Source organism: Uloborus diversus, chromosome 9 (genome assembly GCF_026930045.1).
Source record: "Uloborus diversus isolate 005 chromosome 9, Udiv.v.3.1, whole genome shotgun sequence".
Taxonomy (NCBI): Eukaryota; Metazoa; Arthropoda; class Arachnida; order Araneae; family Uloboridae; genus Uloborus; species Uloborus diversus.
Genome location: NC_072739.1, coordinates 129,298,208 through 129,310,886, shown reverse-complemented (window position 1 = coordinate 129,310,886; position 12,679 = coordinate 129,298,208). Strand labels below are relative to the sequence as shown.

At 33.5% G+C, this 12,679-nt stretch overlaps 1 protein-coding gene across 3 annotated transcripts in view; it reads left to right on the top strand.

The window, feature by feature from the left end:
* Window positions 1–12,679, top strand: part of LOC129230745 (carnitine O-palmitoyltransferase 1, liver isoform-like) — a 53,822-nt gene that overhangs the window by 33,653 nt on the left and 7,490 nt on the right. For all 3 annotated transcript variants that reach the window (XM_054865174.1, XM_054865172.1, XM_054865173.1), the window contains exons 12-15: window positions 820–1,019; window positions 2,557–2,710; window positions 6,017–6,088; window positions 7,270–7,430. In XM_054865174.1, coding sequence (XP_054721149.1) covers window positions 820–1,019; window positions 2,557–2,710; window positions 6,017–6,088; window positions 7,270–7,430 — 587 coding nt within the window. The remainder of the gene's footprint in view (window positions 1–819; window positions 1,020–2,556; window positions 2,711–6,016; window positions 6,089–7,269; window positions 7,431–12,679) is intronic.

The following is a 12,679-nucleotide window of genomic DNA, read 5'->3' as shown; positions in this document are numbered from 1 at the left end:
TGTACAGTTGGACCTCCATATATCGAAATAGCAAATTGCCGGAAAAAAATTCGATATGTAGAAATTTTGATACATGGAAATGATCTTATTTTATCATAAAAGTATCCTAAAACATTAAAATTAAAGCTAATTTTCGTGTATGAAACCCAATTTATAATTTATACATCGGATTAAATGAAAGTTAATGATTAAAAAATTAACAGAAATTACATTTTTACGCCAAACATACATCTTTATATTCTTTGGCAATTCAACTTGATCGCAACATTAGGGAATTTTCGTTTTAACAATGTGATCAAGAGAAAAGTAAAAAATCAGTCTACTTAATTTGAATTATTTTTTTCTGAAGCTAAGAAGACTAGAAATGAAAATCAACAAACAAAAGGGATAATTTGAAACTGATTTTACAGTGTTACTGGTTACAGCTAAGATTTGAAATAAACTTGAAGGAATTTAAGAACTTCAGAGTGGAACAACGACTTAACTACATACCCTTCAACCCCAGGTTTCTTATGAGTTCCATAGGAACCTTTAGTGAACGTAATTTTCTCCTCTAACTTTCATTTTTCATGAGACAGTCTATAGTGGAAAAAAAATCTACGAATGTCTCGAAATTTTTTTTGGATATATAGAGATTTTTTCGATATATAGAAAGAATTTTTCTATATAATGGACATAGAAATTTGCTGGGATTTTGATGTATAGAAAATTTCGATATGTGGAAGTTCGATGTATGGAGGTTCAACTGTATGTTATATTCTTATTATAAAATGATTTATTATTTATTGTCTATACTCTCAAAATTATTTTATCTCAAAGGTTACCCTCACTGACTACGTGCCACCAAATTTGACAGAGAAAGGCAAGTTTCTCTTACATGGGGATAGTAAAAGCATTTGGTTTGATAAATCCCTTAATCTCATTGTTTTTGGCAATGGTGCAACTGGAATGAACTGCGAACATACTGTTGCTGATGCTCCTGCAATGGCACACATGTGGGAATACACCATGTCCAGAGAGTAAGTAACTGATTTTAAGTATCATGTGCATTGACGAGTAAACATGTGAATTTATGTAACAATCAAAGATTCATTTGATCATTAAATGTTCAAGTATACTTTGAATTATTCTAACACTCAACCACCTCTTAACCTCTTATACAGATCCATATAAGTGCGGGAGAAATCTGACTAGGCTAACTTACCACACTTGTCAATCTCCTTCATCTTTACTAATAATAAAGCTGAAAGTCTCTCTGTCCGGATCTCTGTGACGTGCATAGTTCCTAGACCGTTCGGCCGATTTTCATGAAATTTGGCACAAAGTTAGTTTGTAGCATGGGGGTGTGCACCTCGAAGCGATTTTTCAAAAATTCGATGTGGTTCTTTTTCTATTACAATTTTAAGAACAAAATTATTATAAGATGGATGAGTAAATTACGAAATTATCATAAGGTGGAACCGTAACATGGGCACAAGTCAATTGACGAGATAGGAAATTATCATTACGTGGAGCCGTAACATGGGTACAAGCCAACTGGAGAGAAAATTCACCATACATTATTTTTAAATGTACAGGCAAACCAAAAGACCTTTTAATTTTTCTATTACGGGCAAAGCCGTGCGTGTACCACTAGTATTATATAAGGCTGTTTATATTATCCTATAAATTCAAGTTCTCTCTTTAGTTATACTTTTGTCATGTTTTTATATTGAGAGTAACTGAAGCCTGTTGCAATACGTATGTGAAGGAAATTAACACCACCAATATGGTGGTGAGTTTCTTGTTCAGGGGGATGTTCTCTTGGATCATTGAACAAATCATAATGTCCGAATTGGAAACATGACGTTTTTTAATTAGGATATTATTTCCTTTGATCATAACATGGGCCATGCTCAGCTGATGAATCAAAGTTCATAATCAACCTTCTACATCTATTTGCATAACTTTGGAGAACACTGAATCATGAGTGGTACAAGCTGTCACAAGATCAGCTGAATAATTTGATCCTCAGCATTTCCAGGATGACTGTATTGTAATATTTGGTAGACTTATAGTTGGTTAACTTCCTCAAAAGCTGCATAGTGTTATATTATTTGTGTAATAATGTATAAATGTGCAATATGTATGCTCCAAGGTTCATCTACATTGCTGTTGTTAAATAGTAGGGTGCGTAATCCTTTCTTTTTTTTTCTTTTATCCTAAACCTTTTAATTAGCAAAGAAGCTTTACATTTAGCTCACTTTTGTTATGCTTTTGTAGCTTTTTATTCTTCATTTCATGAACATATGGGTAAGCTCCTTAAAGTATTTTTTCTCTGGATGTAGTAAAGTTTTATTTTTCTTCTTAACACTTTTTCATTGTTTCATTTTGTTTCTTATCTTTCTTTTTTAAAAAATGCATTGAACTTTTTCAAAATTACAAATAAAGAAGTTTGTGTATTAAAATAAAATAAAAAATAATTTTCTTAAAATGTTAATAATTATCATGCAAAAAGTAACTTCCAGGATAAAAATTTTTGTGGGGTTAGTAATTAATTTTCTGAATAAATGATAGGGTTCTTGAGAAACTATTTGATGAAAACGGTTACTGCATGCCATTCAGCCGATCATTCAAGCAAGCTAAAATTAAGTCACCACAGAGATTAATTTGGGAGATGACACCAGATTTGACATCATGCATTGAAGAAGCAATCACTTTCGCAAAATTTGTAAGTATTTTAACCTATCTTTGTTTTTATTATTTTTTATAAAAAAGATTCCTAATTTGAGAAACATTCATTTTGTATAATTTTGTAGTTTATAATTCTTAATAATTACCAAGAACTCTTTTCTTCTATACAAAAATGTAAAATTATGTAGGAAACTAATTTTTCTTGCTGTTTTTTTCTATGTATAAACTAATAAACAATTTGAAATTTTGCAGTAAAAAGCGGACATCCATGTTGAGAGTACTTTTTACCCTAAAGCTCTGATTAGAAAGAATGAGATAAAAGCAGTGGGATTCAAACTTGCATTCTAATTGTTTGCTGAATGATGTGCTAACCACTGAACTGAATAAGATATGACAGAAAAAGGGGAAAAGCAAATTAACTGTTTCACACTTTTAGTCACGTGGTGTACCAATTGTTACTGTAATTGTTAACTCTTCCCGATAAAATTTACTGTGAAACTTTCTCTGTTCTATAAACACTCCATTTTATAGTAATATTTGCCTTAAAAATGTTTTGAATTTTAAACAGCATATTTTTTTGGAATCGACAAAGGGTGCTAGATTTCTTGTAACCCCAAACACGTATAAGCAATTTTTTTTTTTTTTGAAAATCTGTGCATTATATTATTGGTTTTTTAAACTTATTTTTCAAAATGTCAGTGCCTGTTATACAGTGAAACTTCGATAACTCGAAATTGCAGGGAACGCGAAAAAATTCGAGTTATCGAAAATTCGACTGATCGAAAACAAAACCAAAACTATAGAAGAAAAAGAAAATGATACCACTAAAACTCAAAAACTTTATAACATGCTCAAAAAAGTGATAAAATAATGTACCAGTGATACTATATACATACATGACATAATTAACATATAATTGTAAAAATTAAAGAATTTATGTAGATTGAAAAACAAATTTAAATTTGTATGCATAATGAACAACTTTTTAACTTACCAAAAATGACATAGGTATCATTTTTTAAAAAAATCTGTAATCAAACATTGCTTTTGCGCGGATATTTGTTCTTTCACTAAATAATCTTCGGATACTTTTAATGCGTCAAAGAGAGAGTCTGGAACATTCGGACGCGATTCTACAAAAACGCGCAATATATCTGCTGCTCGTTTTGCATCTTGAATCGAAGGTAATTTTATCACTGACTCAAATACTTCTACCTCTTCATCACCAGAATCTTTTTCGCTTTTTTCCGTTATGCTTGATAAAATTTCTTCATCTGTCGGGTATTCAGTCACTAAAACTCCGTCATCAACTAACACAAAATCCATAAAATCTCTGTCGGTAGGAATGTTCATTTTATTTTGTAAAACGCTCCACTCACTTTGAAAATTTATATCGACCATATTTTCGTCTTCTTCGGGTTCATTATCTAGCTCCAAACAAGATGTATCTTTTACAAAACCAGCATTTTAAAAACAGTTAACAATTGTCTATTGTGTAACATCACTCCATGCTTTCCGCAGTTCCCGGAGACTGTCGAGCAGAGTAATGCAAGGAACCGAATTCTCTTCCAGACACTGTAGAATTTTTAATACAACACGTTTTCTGTAGTGAACCTTTAAATTTTTTATGATGCCCTGATCCATAGGCTGCATGATAGAAGTTGTGTTCGGAGGAAGAAATTCCAATTTAATTGCAGTTAAGTTATTTGCCGCTGCCTTGGGATGTGCAGGGCAATTATCAATAAACATTACAATTTTTCTTCCAGCTGAGATAAATTTATTATCTATTTTTTTAAGCCAAGAATTGAACACCTCTGAAGACATCCAGGCTTTACTATTGCTTGTGTAATCGACTGGCAAAGACTTGATGCTGTTAAAGCATCTCGGCTTCTTAGCCGTACCAATAACAAGCAAAGGCAGCTTCTCTGTGCCTGACATATTGCTTGCTACCATAACAGTTATGCGTTCTTTGCTCCGCTTTCCACCCGAACATGTGTCACCTTTTATAGTAAAAGTTTTGTCAGGGAGACATTTGAAAAAAAGTCCCGTCTCATCTGCATTAAAAATATCATTTTCATTGTACTCCATTAGAATAGTTTTTAATACTTTTTCTTTCCATTCTTCGCAAATTTTTTCATCCACTACTGCGCTTTCGCCACAAATGGTTCGGTACACAATGTTGTGTCGAGTTTTAAATTTGTCTAGCCAACCTGCGCTAGCTTCAAAATTTGAAATGCCGATATTTTTTGTGAAAGTTTCTGCTTTTTCACGTATGATTGGTCCAGATAACGGAACATTTTTCTCTCTCGCTACTAGCATCCACTTTACTAAGGCCTCTTCAAGCTCTGGATACCTTCCATCCTTAAGGCGTTTTCTTTTTGCATTAAATTTTTCGTCAGCAACCGCTTGGAGGTTGACATTTCGGTTTTTTAAAAATGTTGAAAGCGTACTTGGAGGCACACCAAACTTCAATGCAATGTCCTTCTTTTTTGCTATGCCTAAATCGACTTCTTTGATCAGCTCAACTTTTTCTTGCAAATTTAAAATTTTAAGTTTTCTCTTAGCCATTTCTTTAAGGTCTAAACTTTGAGGGATAAGCGAGACAGCCCCTCAATCACACGCTTTCTTTAACACATAAAGAAAAACAGCAAATTTAGAACGACCTTACAGCTTTGTAGAACAAAACGCTAATTCGAGAAAGAACCCCTTCTGTCGAGACAACAGTCCCCGCCCGACCTTTTTTCCCCAAAAGTGGATATTTCAGTCCTAAATATACCGCCCCCCCTTTCTCTATTTTTTTCTGTCCCAGGCTCCGCAAAGTCAGAGCTTTGGTTTCCCCCTGTGCAGGTTTTCCTTTTTAAGAAAAAAAAAAAAATGAAGCAAACAATACCTTTAGGAAAAAAAAAGATAAAACATTTACAAGGTTACCTACAAAATATTGAATTCCTATTTATTAGATCTACTTGGTCTAGACGCCTTTTGATGCAATGCAGTGGCGCCAGCTTTTTTCTTTTTGTTCATACTAGAAGAAAAAAAAACGATTTCGACTTATAGAATTACATTAGCATGGAAAATTTGACAAGGTCAGGGGGAAAAATTCGGCTCATCGAATATTTCGACTCAACGAAATTCGGTTTATCGAAAATAATTAACATGCATTCTTCGTTCAGTTGGACGGGAATTAATAACCACTTCGGCTTGTCGAAGTTTTCGACTCATCGAAGTTCGACTTATCGAAGTTTCACTGTATTCTGCTCTCATTGAAAGTTTATATGCAGGTTGTTTTATATATCAAATTTTCTTGCTCTTGACATAATCTCTCATAATTTTCTTCTTTCTTTAGAGTAATGATGATTTGGATTTAAAAATTTTGGATCATAATAAATGGGGCAAAGGTGTCATCAAGAAGTGCAAAGTAAGTAACTGTTTAACGGTAACAAAGTTTGAGAAGTTTTTGTCTGAAATTTCGATTTTATCCAAAATTTTAAAGCCACCAGCGTCCATTAGTTGGTGGTACAGTGAAACCCTATTACAACAAACTTCAGGGGACCACAAATTTTATTTCTTGTATACAAGCAATGTAATGTCGATTAAATCAGGCCTGAAAATGTATCTTGCTGAAACGGATATTTTGTTGTATTGGTATTTGTTGTGACAGGATTTCACTGTTCTTTAAATTTTAGTTTAAAAATATTCAACTTTTTCAAATCTAATTAAACCTTACTTTTTAATTTGTTTTCATGATTTTAAATGCTATTTATTATCAAAAGAATATGAAAAGTCGTAGTCTTGAAAATCAACATTGATTTTAGTTGTAATGATAGCAGCTGAATATAATTTCCTCTTAATGTCTCTAAAAACAAATTTTCTTTATGCTGTCACAAACTGATATTTTGACCAGTGGTATTATGTTTTCAAATCAATCATGTAATTGATTTTCATATCTGATGAGTAATTTTGTGTGGTAAATCCTGAAGTCACGTTCTCTCATCATTTATATAAATACTTAGAGAGGGTTCATTCTGATGAAGAGTAATGAAATACTTTATGAAGAATATCAAGAGAATTTTTGAGGAAAGTAATAAACCCCAGGCTTTATGATATATATAAAGAAGCTAAGGCAACAAAAATTATCGTAGTTTTGAAGGTTATTGGACATCTAATCAGAATGAATGAAAAAAAGTCAAGGTTTATTGTTATTATTTTAAAAAACGTTTACCAATCCCTTAGATTGTAGCCTTAGGATTGTTATGGTTTGCTACATGAATGAAAGTGAAACTCTGGAAGGCAATGCCAAAATGCAATTTAATTTGAAAACAACTTCTTAAAAACCTCAAACCACATTTCTGCCTGATAAGCAGTAAAGGATATTTTTTTTCCGTATTTAAGTTTAGATTTTTTCCTCTAAAAAATGCTATGCATTCATAAACTCTTTCAGTTTCAAATAAGTTTACCTTTGTCTGATAAATAACAAACAAAATAAAATTAAAACTATTCAGTTTATTTAAGTTCACCAAAAAAAAAAAAAAAATTATAAATGTAACAAATGCTTTAGTATCTCACATCATGTTTATTAAAAATGTATTTTTAACTTAGGTATCTCCTGATGCATTTGTTCAACTTGCCCTGCAATTAGCTTACTACAAAGATGCTGGAAAGTTTGTGCAAACATATGAGGCATCAATGACCAGACTTTATCAAGGAGGAAGAACAGAAACTGTAAGATCATGCACTATGGAAGCTAAAGAATTTGTTCTGTAAGTAGAATAATATTTAAAATCTCATGTACTTTTCAGGTTGACCCGTAAGATTTTGAAAAAGTAACAGAATAATTTACTTAAATTATAAGGACTAAGAAAAACAGTCCAATTGTAGTTAAGTGTTACATACAAACAAATAAATACACATGCAAATGTGATGACCAACAATAGGCTCTGGGCGTAGCTAGGCTGGGCCTGTTTAGTTTATTAGTCCCCAATGAAGATCAGTGACCTTCTTAAAGCTATCCATCCCCTTGCTCAGTACCGCCTCTTCCAGTAAGCTGTTCCAAGTGCTCACGACCCTACTAAAGTAGTAATTATTCCTAATTTCCAGGTTAGCCTGAGATTTGAATAGCTTAAACCGATGACCCCTTGTCCTGCTTTCCGTACAAAAATATAACCTGTCAACATCATTCATTTTGATAAATTTTAGCAACTGAATCATGTCCTCTCTCTCCCTCTCTCTACACATAAGGGGTTACGTTATATACTAGCACATTTGTTCATGGCGTAAACCTTCTGTTTTGTTTCAAAAAAGCATAAACCCTCTCCTATTTAATGAATTCATTCTATATTTTCTTTTAACGATTTTTTAAAAAATATTACCACCGTTCAGGAAAAACCTGGAACTGTAAGCAGTGGCGTAGCTAGGGAGGGGCGGAGAGGGCGCTCTGCCCCGGGAGGCACTTTTTGAGAGGTGGCAAATGAACCATTTTGATGTGGAAAAAATAAATGTCTCTTTAAAATAAGGAAATTATGGTTTTAATCTGTTACTGCAGGCAAAAAGAAAATCTTCAAATAGTAAGACTTTTGTGTCACTACAAGATTAAAATTACTTTTATACAAAACTTTCTGCTTTCTTTCAAGAACTTTCAAAAGTCTTTCTAACATTTTCTAATTATAATAGCATAACAGTACAATTCCTTGTTTTTTTTCTGGCGAGCGGCAGTGGACAGTGTCATGGGACCAAAGTTTTTTTAGACTATAGAAGTTAACTCCAGGCGGAAGAAAACAATGAAGTTTTCCACTTTTCGTTATGAGAAAGAGTTAACACTGGATTTTAAGAGTAAGAAAGGAGGGGGGGGGGGAGAAAAATGGTACACGAAACAAGTTATTGCTCATCACAGGGGTGGATTTATATGTTGCAGAGTTTACTTTTATTTCTCATTCATTGCAAGAGTTCTTTATTTCAAAAGAAGTAAAAGGTATTTCTGTTTTCTCTGTTTTGAGAGTAGAAAATCTATTTGACAACTTTAGATCACATCGTTAGTGTATTCCTTATGGAGGGTAAGCAAATTTCATTTTTCAACATTTTGTTTGGTCCTTCAACTTAGACAAACATACTGAAAAATTGTTTTTTTAGCGTATTCAGTTTCAAATAATTCTGGTTGGGAACCTCTGCTCCTACCACCAGTCTAACAGCGTGAAAGATAGCTTCAAAATGTTTTTTTTCGAGAGAGAGCTCTCGAATTTTTCATCTCTTTTCCTGATGTCCACAAAGGTATAGCTTAGAAACACGGTTTTAGGCATCAGTGTTTAAAACTTTCTGGGTAGAACCCCGAACTCTGTCTTTTCCTCTACCATAACAAACACTGCCAAAAAGTACACATTTAGGCCTTTAAATTCTGAAAATTTTCCTGGAGAAAACTCTTCCCCTTTCTTCTAAGGTCTCAACATATAGCTTAAAATTACATTTTTAAAACTTCAATATCAATTTTTGAAAACAGCATTTCAACCTTGACTATCCTTCATCTACTAACGTCATCAAAGATAGCTTAAAATACGTTTTTAGGACTTCAGTTTCGTAATTTTTCCGAGAGAGGTACCTTAACACCCCCTCCCTTTCATCTAACGTCTCCATTGATTAAAACTATGTTTTGGAAAGCTCAATCTTAAAGATAACCTAAGATTTTGTTCATAGAAATTTGCGTGGGCGGGAGAGCTCGCTAATCTTTCCTTCGCAAAGATAGCCTAAAATGAACTTTATCTTTAAGAAAGATTTTTACAGGGATACCTCCCTCTGCCCCTTTTTGCTCCTAACATTATCAATATCAAACAAAGCCTTAAGTCGGGCATTAATTACGCAAATTATTTCCATGAGAGAGCTGCCTGGCTTCACAACATTTTCGGTGCCATTAAGTATTAGAGAACCCTTCAACTTCATCAAACAGTCTAGAATTGCGTTTTTGAGATTTTGGTGCAGAACACTTTTCAAAGAAGGAAGCCGAACCTTCCAATTCCAGTAAATCACCAAAGATATCCTCAAAATTGATTTCAATTCAAAAAATATTTCGGTAAGAAACCTCAGCATCTCTCTTGCCTACAACGATATGCCTATTTTCGAATTGAGTATCCGACCACTTCCGATTTTTAAACCTCTCCATAAAGTAATCTAAGCTGCATTTTAAACCTTTGTTTTCAGAACATTTCTTTGTAGTGTCTACCGATCCCCTAACGACAACAAAGAAACACTGAGACTTTAGTTGTGAAAAAAATCGGGAGCAAACCCAACCTGCACTTTCTCTTTGCTTTACTAAAAATTGCCTAAAGTTGCGATTTTTTATGTAAATTTAGCAATTTTCTATAAGTGTGGGACTCCCCCCCCTCCTTTCTTTTTTTTTCTTCTGCAAGTATGTAGAAATTAATGTCTTTTTACTTTCTTCTATATCTAATATATAGAAGAAAGTATTGGATTCGTGCAAATTTTCGAATTTCGAATTTTGACGGATTCGAACGTTTTGAGGTGTGTTGAGTCTATTTCGACTATTTTTGGAAAATGTCTGTCTGTGTGTGAACGTGTGTGTGTGTGTCCGTGTGTGTGTGTGTCACGTCTGTGTGTGACCAGTTTTTTGTGGTTGCTCTACAGCAAAAACTACCGCATGAAATCAAACAAAATTTGGTACACATATGTGCCCCTATGTGAACTTGTGCCCATTGGTTTTTGGCGCAAACTCCTCCTACGGGGGTGGGTGGGGGGGGGGGGTGGATCGATGGGACGTTTTTTGCTTTACGTGTGCTTGCTATTCCCCAGGAAGTAACTGGCAGAATCAAACAAAATTTGGTCCATATGTTGCCATTAACAGGAACAGGTGCTGATTCAATTTTGGTGTCAATAACTCAAACGGGGGTTGAGCTATAGAACGTTTTTGTCGTCAATTGTGACTGCTGTATCTCAAGAAATAATGAACGGAGTGAAAGAAAAATTTATTGGCAAGTAGCCCTTAGTGGGTATAAGAGCTGATTCTATTTTGGTGTCAACAGCTAAAAAGGGGTAGCACAATCGCCCGTTCTTTTTTTTCCATTGTGAGTGCCCTATCTCAAGAAGTAATGCTACGTTCTGGTTGAAATTTAGAATATATGTGAATCCATAAGAAAATAGGCTTTGGTTCAATTTTGACGCCAATCGCTCCAAGAGGTGTTGATTTTTTTTTTTGCGAATAAAAATAGCTTTATTAATGCAACAATAAGAAAGATAAATCGTAATAGATTGTCGTCTGTGTATTTCTCGTGATTTTAATTGTATGGAAATGATCGGAAATATCTCAATGATTTAAAATTTTTAACTGTTGCCATCTTATGTTTGTTAACAAATAAAATATTTGTAATTAATTCAAGCAAGGCTTTTAAAATAACTTTCAATTTTCGCTCTTTGCTTTGCTTTTGCAATAATTCAGACATTGGGATGGTCGTCAAGTTTTTGCATGTGTAATTTTGTTTTTGTTGGGAATATTGCTTCCTCGTCAAGCATGGGGAGGGATCAGAAAAAAAAAAGAAAAATATAGAAGAAAGTTTCGTGATGGCCACAACATACTAGTTTGTCTTTAATTAAATTTCTAGTTTTAATTTAAACACCCATGACAGTTTAATGTATTAGCTATTTCACAATGAAAGGGTGGCAAATTCAGGAACCGCCCCGGCAGCAATTACTCTACTTACGCAACTAACTGTAAGGAAATTTTATTTTAATCCAAAAAGTTGGGGAAAATAATTAACTTTGCCAAAAACCTGAAAAATTATGAAATTAGACCTGGAAAAACATCATTTTTTTTGTATCATAAACTGCTGCAGTTCCTAGATTATAATCATTCTTACTCTCTACGTCAAATTTAGAGGTGGGCTATGTCGTTCTTTTTAATGATCCTTTCATTAGAGGATCGTTCATTCTTTGGAGCCGTTCATTTGACTTGTTCATTTGAACGACTTCGTTCATTGAAAAAAAGGTGCAGGCAGGGTCTGATTACTGAATAGGCCAGCTGGGTCCTGGCCTAGGGCCCCCGATATTTAGGGGCCCCCAAATGGCTGAAATTACTTTAGTGTATGGCTAATATTATTTCAGCCAACATCTAACGTTATAAAGTTTGAATATAGAGGGCCCAAAAGTATTTGGCCTAGGGCCTCTTGATATTTTAATCAGGTCCTTAGCGTAGGTTATCTCTCTGCATGACATACTCAAGTACATTTGAAATGTTTTATTAGGTCAGTAATATTCTTTGAAAGTAAAATAGCTAAAATGATCTTAAAAATAAGAAAATACCTTTGAAAATGAATAAAAAAAAACGTTTTTTAGTAAGTTAACGCCCTATAGCCAGGGCTAAGACAGAAATACATAAAATACACCGCTATTAGCACTCATCTTGGCTCTCTTATGAGGTTTTCCACTTTCAGCTCAGTTATTTCCGGGATAATAAATGCTGATAAGCACGAAACTGCAGTCCTTGGATGGAATACTGAGCTGGTTGTGTATTTTACGCAAAAAAAAACTTTCAGCTTCAGATGTATTTAGCCATCATAGTTCATTAAAAAAAATATTTCTCAGGTATTGAATGGTAAGATATGTTTTCGATTCCAAAAACTGCAGATTCCATTTCAGCATGTCGGAAAATTAAGTTATTAAATTTTTTCAGCAACAGCACTGTATATATATAATACGTATAGTAATTAACCATATATAGCGAAAAAAGTAACAAGAAATGTACAAGTAGCTCAGCCAGAGTACCAGATAACTTATTAAAAAAAAAAAAAAAAAAAGACACCTTAAGTATTTAGAGAGCTTCAAAATTATTCCTCAAAACCGGTACAAACAGGGAAAGAAAAACACAACACTTTTTTTTAATAAGGGGAAAACTAGATAGTAGTAATCCTTATTAAAAATCTCTAGATATTGAATGTTGGAGTTAAATATTTGAAAATGAATGTAAATACCAAAAAAAAAAGGAAGAAATTTTATCGCAAGTGCATCAATACAT